This window comes from Abramis brama (assembly GCF_963993115.1).
Source record: "Abramis brama genome assembly, chromosome: 22".
In the NCBI taxonomy this organism is placed as follows: domain Eukaryota; kingdom Metazoa; phylum Chordata; class Actinopteri; order Cypriniformes; family Leuciscidae; genus Abramis; species Abramis brama.
Genome location: NC_139984.1, coordinates 17,877,876 through 17,891,914, shown reverse-complemented (window position 1 = coordinate 17,891,914; position 14,039 = coordinate 17,877,876). Strand labels below are relative to the sequence as shown.

The window sequence follows — 14,039 nt, the reverse complement described above, 5'->3', positions numbered from 1 at the left end:
TCGTTCTGTATTGACAGACAGTATTTGAAAATCGATAATATTTTTTTAAATTACATTTATATTTGCATTTATGTCAAACCCTAGACACTTTCAAACATCATAATGACATGTATTTATATGTATTCGTGTCAAAATGACATAGAAACATCTTTTCCTATTCAATTTTGCATGGAAACGCTTCCAATACGCTTGCGTGTCGCGTGAAAAATAGGCGTCGGTTCTATTTCTAGCATGCACGCGTTTTCCGCGCGGCTCAAGCCGCGCCTGAGCCGCGCGTCACGCAGGCAGTGTGCAAACTCTAACCTGTTAACATGGGAGCCGAAATAAAAACGGACACGCCACGCAGCTGAGACGCTTACGCCACGCATCCAGTGTGTCACCGGCCTTAGGTCAACTCCAAAGCAGTACAACAAATCTTTTGCACAAAAAAACCCTAGGGTTTCATTTGACTGATTCTGGCAATATGCAGAAACCACTTGTTCCCAGCTACATAATTGAAAATGTCAGATCAGAGTCATATTTCTAAACTATTTTGTCCTACTTGCCATATTGAATAGAAAGGCACTCTCTGTCATCTAGGGCAATTACGAACTAGATATGAAGGGAAGCAGATGTTAGAACATGATGTGATCTATCATCTGTGATGGATGACACCTTCCAATCTAGTAATAGCCATTTGTAACATTTGATTAACAATAAGAGTCAGAAATAGCGAGCTATTACTGCTGTGAAATGGGCAACTGTTATTCTGCATCTCACAGTGTGAGTCATCCTTCATTTAGCATTCAGAAAAGCTATCCATTATGCATCATAATTACTGTTAAGAGACTTGAAGAACAATGACCTTACAAATGCTTGAACGTGCGGTAATGGGCTCTTAGCGGTAGCATTTTAAACTTACAGGTTTTTGGTATGCATTTCTTTTCAGATGTCTTGATGGACTCCACGACGGCAACGGCAGAGCTGGGCTGGATGATATATCCATCATTGGGGGTGAGTCTCATTGAAATAATTTAGATGATCAGACCTAGCATAACTGAATAATTCAGTGCACAAATTCAGCATGTCTCATGTGGTACCGAAATAGAAGTTGAAAGAATTCCAAATTAGATTATTTTTAATGCAATCCATGCAGTTTGTCTCACTTCTGCACATTTTTACCTTAGATGTCATAATGTTTCTGTAATGGTGTGAAACCAGAATCGAATGTTTCATACATATGCAAGTAGCTCGAAAAAAACATCCTTTTACTATTAGCCGCACACATTGCTTATTCAAACATTATCTGTTCTTTGGTTCCAGTGGGAAGAGGTGAGTGGCTACGACGAGAACATGAACACCATCCGCACCTACCAAGTGTGCAATGTCTTCGACGCCAGCCAGAACAACTGGGTGCGCACCAAATTCATCCGGCGGCAGGGTGCCCAGCGGATCCACGTGGAGATGAAGTTCTCCGTGCGAGACTGCAGCAGCATCCCGAAAGTCCCTGGCTCTTGCAAGGAGACTTTTAATCTGTATTACTTCGAATCAGACTCTGATGTAGCCACCAAGGTGTATCCCGCCTGGATGGAGAACCCTTGGGTCAAGGTGGACACCATTGCGGCCGATGAGAGTTTCTCCCAGGTGGACCTGGGCGTCGGTATGATGAAGATTAACACGGAAGTACGCAGCTTTGGGCCGGTGTCCCGTAATGGCTTCTACTTGGCCTTTCAGGATTACGGAGCCTGCATGTCACTCATCGCTGTAAAGGTCTTCTATCGCAAATGCCCCCGAATTATTCGGAATGGGGCCATCTTTCAGGAGACCTTGTCAGGGGCGGAGAGCACCTCTCTGGTGTCCGCCCGAGGCACTTGTGTACCTAATGGAGAGGAAGTGGATGTACCCATTAAACTGTACTGCAATGGAGATGGGGAGTGGCTGGTACCTATCGGGCGTTGCGTGTGCAAGGCCGGGTACGAGTCTGTGGACAACGAGACTGTGTGTAAAGGTGAGTTTTGTTGCTTATTCAGTATTGCTTATTAGGTATTTAACAAAATTAGAAAATTACAGAAAAATTATTGTTTGGTGGTTCTTGCTGAAGATTCGCAGGTGAAAAACGCATCAAAGGCTACATCTTTTTTGCTGCCGGCAGACTACAGTAAAAATCATACATACACTATTGCATACACACTATTGGCTTGACGGGAGGATAGCACTTGGCATCACTTTTTTTTTTTAACATTCTTTTCAAGAATTAAAATTCTTAAGTGTTGTCTCCAGAACAAACACTGAAAAAAAGGAGAGAAAATAAAAGGAAAAAAGATAAGAAGATTCTTTAGAGATGATCATTTTTTGTTATATTTTTAGAAAAAATATTCTTCGGTTTATTCTTAAGTTAAAAAATTAGAAGAAAATAGCAGTTAAGAAGATATTTTTTCTTTATGCTTTGTGAATCCAGACCCAGAAGATATTGAGTCGTACTACAGATTACTACATATTATGTACTTTTTTGGGCTTGACTCTACATAAAATATAAGAAAATGTATATATTTTACAAAACCTTTTGTCTAGCATAGATATAATTAAAATTTGAGAGTTTCGAAACCACATTAGGCTGAGTAATTAATAATTTAAGGCTGCCATTCTCATCTTTGTCGGGTTTTAATGACTCACTAAAAAGTAAAACTGTTGTTACTTAAATGAGCAATTTCTAGCAGATTTGACCCTTAAAAATAACTTTCGTCTGTGTGACGGGATGTTGTCGCGTTGATTTAGATGTTACCACATGACACACTACATTTTTAGGTAGCCTGACAAAACATTTTTTACAGTGCCGGATGCCAGCAATGCTAAATAAATAATGAATAGCCTCAGCTTCAGCCTCAGATTTCTGCACCCACATAAAGCACCATGAAATACAGATACATTGCCAAATTATGAAAAAGCTTGCATAATCTTTGTATTAGTCTTTTTTGATTATTATTTTATCCAATGACGGAAAAGGAGGACCTAATGTCCTTCCTGAATGCACACACACACACACACACACACACACACGTCACTGAGTCTTACTATTGAGAGCTGCCCTGCAGGTACAAAACATTCACTGACCTGATCCTTATGAAAGCTAGTTGAAAGACATTGTGTCCTCCTGCCTGTTTCTATCCATGTGCAGAGGATTTCTTTGGTTACAAGCATTGTTATTTCAAGCTAAATCCACACACGCTCATGCACACACAAGCACTGACCCTTAAAACTGTTTTTATAACATGAGATTTTGTTTTTCTAGCATTACTCTACAAGGAAGTAGCTCTCTGTCTGTGAGAACAAGGGAGCCGTAATGAATAGAAATCCTCCAGTCAGTTGTAATGCTGCCTTGATAGGATGGAATGAATAGAGGGATTTGGGTAGAAAAAAGGTGTGTTTTTTTCACCCTCTCTCAGCACTCGGCAGATATGATTACATTCAAGGAGAGCAGGGAATGATTTTGGCAGGGTTCTCCTGGGTACCGTTGACAGAATCTAAATTACTAATATCCCCCCATCTGGAGCAGCTGATGGATGGAAATCGGCAATATCCTGGGCGAGCACAAGCCAGACCATCTCTTTTATTTCCCCTGGTGTTAATCCTCCTCGCTGCCACCACTTTAATGACACTCCTAATTGACTAATTTGGAGTGTGCAGGGGGAGCTGTGTGGACGCTTAGACGCTGCTCTCCCTGGCGAGTCCATTCAGAAATCAAGCACAACTAATGAATCCCCCTGTGGTTGTTAACCAAGGGCTGCATGTAGACAAATGGATTTATGAGTTCCATTTTCTGTCTCTAAAGGAAATATTCAGTAGCTATGCTCATTAAAGCCAAGTAGAGACATAATGGTCTAATTGATAGCAGGCTTGACATGTAATTCTCTTATACTGTAATGTTATACTGGTACAATGGCACAGCACTGCATGCTTCCGGTCAATGCAACTTCAAAAGCACTTTGTGAGTGATTTCATCTCAGTGGCGGTGTGTTTTTTAAAGCCGCACAGTGCTTAACAATAAGGATTTTTGTCTGCTGGATAGTTGGACTTAGGCCATAGTTTTACTTTTCTTGGCCCCACCACATTAATCAAATAATGTTTTGTTAAATATTTTTTTAATGTAATTGGTTTTAAATAAACTAAATACAATTTTTAATGAAATAAATAACAAAAAAATAAATAAATGCATCTTTACTGAATTTGCTCAACAGTAAGGATTTGTGTCTGCTAACTTAAGCCAGTAGAGAAAATCACACTCACTGCTCTTGACTGAATAACTTTTGTAGCTTTAATAAGGATTCATCTATATTTAATTTATAATTTATGCAGTGAAGACTGTGAAGTGTTTGATAACTTTATTAAATTTCTGTATATATCCTATCTGTTAGACCTACCTAAAATCTTAAAGCACTGTTTACGTTAAATGGGTCAAAAAAAAAGTTTTGCATTTTGACAGGGCGGGTAAAAATCTGAACTGGTCTGACTGGGCCAATAGAAAAAATTGAGCTATGATATATTGAAGGGCACGGGTGACATTTATTACAAGGGGTTTATGTGAAGATTGTTTGAAGTTTACTTAAATTAAAAGTTATGTATTTTTTTAAAGCCTAATAAATGTTAAAATGTATAGCTTTTATCAATGAAAGCTGAACTTTAAGTTCATTTTTAACATTTCAAACTTAACATTTTTAAGTTCATTAAAAATGAACTTTTTAATCAGTTGACAGCACTAATAAATTCGTTTTTTTTTTGTTACCAAAAAAAAAAACACCAATTAAAAATGTGTTAGGTCTTTGGGGCAAGAATAACTATAAATTAAACTGACCAAAAACTCTCTCACACAAGCCCTGGGCCATCGGGTCATTCTTATTGTTGAGTCCTGTTTTATAGGCCTATTTACCATATTGAAACATGACTAACCATCCTTATGAAAGAAAGTACAGGAACAGCTTGTGAAATAGAATTTACATATGTATTGTGCCAGGAACGCCTCTCCTCTCCACAGCCAAGTACTGAGACTCACCCACACCTCAAGTAATTTTAGTGGTAGCACTAATTCAGTTAATCCAACTGACCTTCTGACCCTCTCTGTGCTTCTCTCGAGATGTTCTTCAGCCCTCTCGCTGTCATTCAGATGTGGTTTGTGATGGATATTATTGACTGGCCTTCTAGATTGCATTTCATAAGTAATTACATAGACCTCATGTACAGTCTCTGCTTGTTTTAACATTTAATGATTATAAATTATAAATAAATGTTGGCAGCAGATGAATTACCTCTACTGTATGGAGCTGGACTGTGGCCAATCCCTCAAGCCAAACCCGCCTGTGTCTTGAAACAAGATGAATGTCGGCTGTTTTTGCTTATATTGTGCTATGGCCAATCAATACATTCCTCCACGGACAGCCACAATGTGCGTTTGTTGACCTTTCAATTAGAAGTAATGTTTTTGTTATCTTGTTATCTTTGAATATGATATTTTATTATCTAGGGAGTACCTTAGGCCCTAAACCTCAATTTTTGATTTATTGGAGTAACCTCAAAGCTAAAAGCTTACAGTTAATCAAGGCTGTATATTCTTTATTATGTAAATGTCATGTATCTGAAGAGTTAGATCCACTAAGTCCTGCAATGAGTGTCCACAGGAATGTTGTATCTATCTTTTAATCTTTCACAGTCACGGTTGAAGGCTGCTTGGTGACCTTTGTGCAATGCTGCCGCTATTTAAAAGCTCTTGTTTCATGTGTTTACTAGCTGGATAATGTGTTCAGATGGTCACTATCATAATTTACCAACACACTGGGGTTTTTTTTGCACATGGGGGTCACAGTGTCTGTCTCTTCCTCGGTTTCCTCAACCTTTATGACTCTAGTTATTTTCTAACATATACAGAGAGCTATGAATGGGAATTATTTTATTTTTTGGGTAATTATAAGTTTCATTTGTTGGATAACTGGCTTTTCTGGTGTATTTTGATTAAAACAAATAACTCTTATTAGTTTTTAGTGAATCAAGAGCATACAGTACAACCAGCAAAACAACAGATTCTCAAACAAATGACTCTGAGGCGGTTTTTTTGTGAATCAGATGCATACAGTGTGACCAGTCTAGGATGATTCACGAACAAATGACTTTTCAAATGACTCTTATGAGGCGGTTCTTTGTAGTGATCAGAAGCATAGAGTGTGACCAGTCTGTGATGATTCACGAACAAATGACTCTTCAAATGACTCTTATGAGGCGGTTCTTTGTAGTGAGTCAGGAGCATACAGTGTGACCAATATGTAGTAGAGACATGCACTCCCGTGGGACTATGGGTGTGAATCTTCACAGGTCTCACGATTTAATTCGATTACGATTATCATGTCTTTTTTTTTACGTCTCACTTTTCATGTCTGAAATTTTACTTTAGCTATGGTTAAATGGAGTATTTTTTTCTCTATATAATATAGTGATGTAATTGCAGCTTGTAAATATACATTAAGTTTTGTCATGCTAGCATGTGTGGAAACTTTTAAACCAAGTGTGTAGCTGTTACAACTTTAGCTCATCCCTTGTTCAAAAAAAGTCACCGGTCTGAAACTCTGCCTTGTATAATTGTGCATTGGCACATTTTGCTGAGAGAATATATCTTATGTAAAGCAAAATGGACATTTTAACTGAAATATAACCAAGTCAATTGAATAAGTTTTAAATCGAGCCTGTGTTATTTTAGTATTATTTATATGATGTAATTTTAGCTTACGTTTTAGTAATTTTATGTATTTTTATTTAGCTTTTATTTAAGTTTCAGCTATTTTACTTCAACTCAAAGAAAGATGCTAGTTAGGTGCCAAGGCAACATTTCACATTTAAGTTAAAGTTTAAGGTCTAAAAAAGACTAATGCAAAGTCTAATTTTTATATTTGTATTTTATTTTAGCCTTTATTTTAAAATTATGATAAAAAAAAAAAAGTTTTAGTTAACAATAACAAAACTGAATCGAAAAGAGAAATCTATATCAACACCCAGCCCTATAGCGAGAACAGTACAATAGATCACTTATGCTGCTTCAATGTCCTCACATTAGAAATGGTTCTAGAATATCAGGCATATGACACATTCACTGTGACAAAGGGTATTGTATGTGTCTGGATGTAATTATATATGGCAGTGAGACTTCACCGTGGATGTGGGGTCTGGAAAGTCCCAAGATGAACCGTGTTATTCGGCATGGCAGTAAAGAAGGGTGCTGGAGCCTGTCTCCTGGACTGACTTTATCAGGTACAGCTCTCTAATCCAATCTCAGCAGCACATTGCTGCAGGGAGGTCGTCTGCAACCTTATTTGTTCCTGTGACACTGGATGTATTTCAATTTGTTTCACCGCAGCATTGAATGTAAAGAGACTGCAGTCAGGCTATACAGAAATCAAATCAGTTTGCTATTTGTCTGTGCAGAAGAAAAGCACAGTATACATCGCAAACCCCACATATGCACACAATATCTGCATATTTTAGTTGCACAATGACAAATTGCCCTTAGGCTTCTAAAGAAGGTTAAGTGGTCATGCAAGGCCGGGCCATTAATCCGCAGCTTTTTGCTTTCTGTCATACAATGGATTATTGAGGATTTGTTTGGATTGCCTCCTCATTCCACATCTCACAAAACATTGATATTAACATGTTGACCGGTGGAGACCATCTGATCTCTTCACTGCCTTTTTTGATTAGCTGAGAATGCAACCGATAATAATAAGATGGTTACGTTTTTATTGTGTGGTGAGATTTCATGTTTTCGTGTCATTTTGGTTTTTCTATGATAGACACTGCAGCTTCTGAGATGCAGAATCACAAGTTTCAAGTCAGAAGAGCAACTGACTTGCAACAAGAGCTGGATCAGTAGTTATGCTTCTGATGATGATTGTTATTGATTGTCCTACCAGGCCAGACTTGCATCAGCTCTTTGATCTTTCTCCTTGCTGTGAAAAACCGATCCGCTCTGATATTCCATTTATTTTAAATATAAACCCTGAATTTCAAGTCTTGACACATGCATTCTGACTTTTCCTAAGTAATACTTATACTGTTATGTTCAACGTGAAAGTGCTGCAATTATACGCTACTTGCAGGTATTATTGAAGTGTGATTTCCATGACTTCACACCCTGTGTGAAGGCCTCCTATAGATATGGCACTTTCCATGAATATAGTACCAAACAGGGCCTGACACTCTGAAAATAAATATATATTTTTTTTAGGGCTGTACTCAACCAAAGAAAATCTTGGTCGACTGAAGTCCTGAAATTTTCGACTAAAAATCGACTAAAATCGACTAAAAATGACGTTAGAAAAAAAACGTTAAATTAATTAGATGCGCACTGTGCGCAGTACTTGGTAGCCTTGTTGTCCGCCTAAATGAATTATAAATAAACATAAACAACTAGTAGGCTATTTGCAGTATATTAAATCGTTTTTGACCTAATTATTTTGCACTGAAATGAGTCTGACATTCGAGTCTGTCAGCTCTGACAGCGCTGCATCACGTGCACCTGCGCAATATCATAGCTTATGATTTCCGAAAATAGTACTATGTTGTCAACTAGTGATATCATCACAAGAACTGTTGAGGAATATGCAACATAATTTAGACAATATTTTTTGTCATATGTTATAATAATAAGTTATAACTGTCAGACACTATCATTTCACCGTGCATGTCCTCGCACCGAGCGAGGCTGAACATGAGCTCAGCTTCGCAGCTGAGACACGAATAGACTATTAACTTAAAGCTTTTACTCTTAATAAATACAAAAGGCACGTCCACTTTAATAAAAAAAAATATATATTTATTAAACAAACCAGATCAAGAGCAGAAACGAAATAAAGTGCATAACTGAAAAATAAAGCATCCTAGGCTCAAAACTAACGCAACAGCACAGCGCAATTGCGCATTAGGCTCCAAATAAAAAATAAAAAAGTTAGGTTATCACACTAAAACATTGAAATATGCAAATTCTGATATGTTCATAGCCTACTCAAAACAGACAGGGCAAGCTAACGCAGACAAATGAGCTTACCACTTTTAGATGATATGTCATGTTTGTCGTCAAGCTGTGGAAAACTGTTGCTTGCAAACTTTGCATTCGACCTTTTTCCTGTTATCAATTTTAACAAAATGCTGCCACACTGTCGATTTCTTTGTTGTTGACATGTTAGAAGAGGACTGACTATTAAACGCTCTCACAATTAAATAAATAATATTCAGCATCAAACCTTCTATGCTTGACGCTCTCTCTTGGGTTGAACTAATCCAAAAAAAGGTGAAAACAAGGGGGGTGTTTTGAAGACAGACTGTTACAGTGAAACAAGGGTACTCTGAAAACACCCCCATTAGCAGTTAGTGCTTTCCACCTGATGAAATGAGCGCGCCTCAGCGCGGCAAAACTGATGAAATAAACGCGGCAGAAAATCGACCAATCAGAATTTTGGTCGAACCAGAATGTATCGACCAACTAATCGACTAATCGACTAGGACAGTACAGCCCTAATTTTTTTAACATTATAGTAACGTTAATATTAATAGGTTTAGACTAGTCGTTGCAAAGTTTCTGTAAACGTTAATGAAATTAGTTGTTGCGCACATCCCAAATAATTATTAGGTTGATTTTAGGTTATATAATAGTTTTTCATAGTTCAAATGCAACCATGCCATATCTGAGCTTATTTAGTTAAAATATTGTAAGATTTTTATGATGCAACTGAATGAAAGTGCCTTGTGTCTTGCTAATTTTTTTGGTATGTCACTTTCTCGTTTTTCATTAGCTTATGTCAGCATTCAACATGGTTTGTTTAAAGGCTTTCGAGACAGAAATGCTTTGCGTGTATTGGACTGTGCATTGAAGCGGACTGTTTTTGAGCTGACCTTTGTGTCTAAAGACGTTATGATAGGACTTATGATAAGGGCAAATCTGAAGTTTAGTGTGTTCCTTGTTGCATCAAAGTCAAAACATTGCCATAAATTTAATTTTTTGACAAGTGCTTTTGTGGGGTATACCAATCGGTACGAATACTAAATGTGTTGTTATAAGCGAGTACAAATTGTCCACAATCACTTTTCTTTCCTTCTGAGAGAAAGGAAACATGTATGGAGATAAAAGATGAGGCTTCATTGGAGCATGGGGTTAATCAATGCTGAGAGCTGGATGTCCACACCGGAGCTGCCTGGCCCTCATCTCTTTGATGGGAAGCAGGTGTCCTGTTGTCATCGATAAGGGGCTCATTGATCAAAGGCCCTTCAGGAGTCCAGTGCTCATCCATCAGACTCCAGCGGCCAGGCAATGTCACGGAAACGAGGACTGTCAGTGCCTCTCCTCCTCACACATCACCATGAAAGAAAGCGCTTCACTGGCCAGGCAAAAAAAGTCAACTAGGAGGGTGTTTTTGTTCCCTTTTTATGTAGGCCCATACTAGGGGTGTGGGCGATCGGACAAAAATCGTATTTCACAATATGAGAATTTCACGATACATACACTCACCTAAAGGATTATTAGGAACACCTGTTCAATTTCTCATTAATGCAATTATCTAATCAACCAATCACATGGCAGTTGCTTCAATGCATTTAGGGGTGTGGTCCTGGTCAAGACAATCTCCTGAACTCCAAACTGAATGTCAGAATGGGAAAGAAAGGTGATTTAAGAAATTTTGAGCGTGGCATGGTTGTTGGTGCCAGACGGGCCGGTCTGAGTATTTCACAATCTGCTCAGTTACTGGGATTTTCACGCACAACCATTTCTAGGGTTTACAAAGAATGGTGTGAAAAGGGAAAAACATCCAGTATGCGGCAGTCCTGTGGGCGAAAATGCCTTGTTGATGCTAGAGGTCAGAGGAGAATGGGCCGACTGATTCAAGCTGATAGAAGAGCAACTTTGACTGAAATAACCACTCGTTACAACCGAGGTATGCAGAAAAGCATTTGTGAAGCCACAACACGCACAACCTTGAGGCGGATGGGCTACAACAGCAGAAGACCCCACCAGGTACCACTCATCTCCACTACAAATAGGAAAAAGAGGCTACAATTTGCACAAGCTCACCAAAATTGGACAGTTGAAGACTGGAAAAATGTTGCCTGGTCTGATGAGTCTCGATTTCTGTTGAGACATTCAGATGGTAGAGTCAGAATTTGGCGTAAAGAGAATGAGAACATGGATCCATCATGCCTTGTTACCACTGTGCAGGCTGGTGGTGGTGGTGGTGTAATGGTGTGGGGGATGTTTTCTTGGCACACTTTAGGCCCCTTAGTGCCAATTGGGCATTGTTTAAATGCCATGGCCTACCTGAGCATTGTTTCTGACCATGTCCATCCCTTTATGACCACCATGTACCCATCCTCTGATGGCTACTTCCAGCAGGATAATGCACCATGTCACAAAGCTCGAATCATTTCAAATTGGTTTCTTGAACATGACAATGAGTTCACTGTACTAAAATGGCCCCCACAGTCACCAGATCTCAACCCAATAGAGCATCTTTGGGATGTGGTGGAACGGGAGCTTCGTGCCCTGGATGTGCATCCCACAAATCTCCATCAACTGCAAGATGCTATCCTATCAATATGGGCCAACATTTCTAAATGCTTTCAGCACCTTGTTGAATCAATGCCACGTAGAATTAAGGCAGTTCTGAAGGCGAAAGGGGGTCAAACACAGTATTAGTATGGTGTTCCTAATAATCCTTTAGGTGAGTGTGTGTATATACAGTGAGGAAAATAAGTATTTGAACACCCTGCTATTTTGCAAGTTCTCCCACTTGGAAATCATGGAGGGGTCTGAAATTGTCATCATAGGTGCATGTCCACTGTGAGAGACATAATCTAAAAAAAAAAATCCAGAAATCACAATATATGATTTTTTAACTATTTATTTGTATGATACAGCTGCAAATAAGTATTTGAACACCTGTCTATCAGCTAGAATTCTGACCCTCAAAGACCTGTTAGTCTGCCTTTAAAATGTCCACCTCCACTCCATTTATTATCCTAAATTAGATGCACCTGTTTGAGGTCGTTAGCTGCATAAAGACACCTGTCCACCCCATACAATCAGTAAGAATCCAACTACTAACATGGCCAAGACCAAAGAGCTGTCCAAAGACACTAGAGACAAAATTGTACACCTCCACAAGGTTGGAAAGGGCTACGGGGAAATTGCCAAGCAGCTTGGTGAAAAAAGGTCCACTGTTGGAGCAATCATTAGAAAATGGAAGAAGCTAAACATGACTGTCAATCTCCCTCGGACTGGGGCTCCATGCAAGATCTCACCTCGTGGGGTCTCAATGATCCTAAGAAAGGTGAGAAATCAGCCCAGAACTACACGGGAGGAGCTGGTCAATGACCTGAAAAGAGCTGGGACCACAGTTTCCAAGGTTACTGTTGGTAATACACTAAGACGTCATGGTTTGAAATCATGCATGGCACGGAAGGTTCCCCTGCTTAAACCAGCACATGTCAAGGCCCGTCTTAAGTTTGCCAATGACCATTTGGATGATCCAGAGGAGTCATGGGAGAAAGTCATGTGGTCAGATGAGACCAAAATAGAACTTTTTGGTCATAATTCCACTAAACGTGTTTGGAGGAAGAAGAATGATGAGTACCATCCCAAGAACACCATCCCTACTGTGAAGCATGGGGGTGGTAGCATCATGCTTTGGGGGTGTTTTTCTGCACATGGGACAGGACGACTGCACTGTATTAAGGAGAGGATGACCGGGGCCATGTATTGCGAGATTTTGGGGAACAACCTCCTTCCCTCAGTTAGAGCATTGAAGATGGGTCGAGGCTGGGTCTTCCAACATGACAATGACCCGAAGCACACAGCCAGGATAACCAAGGAGTGGCTCTGTAAGAAGCATATCAAGGTTCTGGCGTGGCCTAGCCAGTCTCCAGACCTAAACCCAATAGAGAATCTTTGGAGGGAGCTCAAAGTCCGTGTTTCTCAGCGACAGCCCAGAAACCTGACTGATCTAGAGAAGATCTGTGTGGAGGAGTGGGCCAAAATCCCTCCTGCAGTGTGTGCAAACCTGGTGAAAAACTACAGGAAACGTTTGACCTCTGTAATTGCAAACAAAGGCTACTGTACCAAATATTAACATTGATTTTCTCAGGTGTTCAAATACTTATTTGCAGCTGTATCATACAAATAAATAGTTAAAAAATCATACATTGTGATTTCTGGATTTTGTCTCTCACAGTGGACATGCACCTACGATGACAATTTCAGACCCCTCCATGATTTCTAAGTGGGAGAACTTGCAAAATAGCAGGGTGTTCAAATACTTATTTTCCTCACTGTATATATATATATATATATATATATATATATATATATATATATATATATATATATATATATATATATATATATATATATATATGCATTTTGCCCATGTATTTTGGGATATTGCTTAAAAAGACTCTGTATGCGATTGCATTCCTAAACAGGCATCCAAACGCTCTGAGATGCAAGTCATTTATTATTTAGGAAAAAAACTAATTTCCAAGGAAGTGGCGATTTTGTTCTCTTGAACCCATGGGATGGAAACGGTGCTTTTTTTCTTGCACATTTTTTTAAGCGATATTCCAATTTTGTGCACAACTTCATTTCACAACTTTGGATGGAAATATAGATAATGACATAGACAGCAGCTTGGTTTCTTATGTCTCTTAAAGACCGAATGCACCAATCCAATATACTGACATCTGGTTTCTCCTAACTGTTTATGTTCACTTGAGACAAAACCAACTGAGTTAACGTCATTGTTCGTGTTTTTGACCATATAAGCTCAATAAGCCATGAAAGAGAACTGAATTCGGGATTGCATGCTATCTGAGAGGCGGCTTTCTGTGCTTGCGATTCAGGTGTGTATCCGTCAGCATGAGTACATATTGATTTTTTTTTTTTTTTTTTTACACTAATTGCACTTAACTCTTTTTAACGTCATGCACATCACTCTCTTTATTTTCTCATTCATGCATGTTTCTTTATCACTCTAAAGTGT

The 14,039-nt window shown here is 38.9% G+C and overlaps 1 protein-coding gene across 1 annotated transcript in view; it reads left to right on the top strand.

Moving 5' to 3' along the window:
• ephb2a (eph receptor B2a) overlaps positions 1-14,039 on the top strand; it is a 63,454-nt gene that overhangs the window by 13,511 nt on the left and 35,904 nt on the right. The window contains exons 2-3 of the mRNA XM_084098046.1: positions 929-993; positions 1,303-1,987. Of these exons, the coding sequence (XP_083954172.1) occupies positions 929-993; positions 1,303-1,987 (750 nt within the window). The remainder of the gene's footprint in view (positions 1-928; positions 994-1,302; positions 1,988-14,039) is intronic.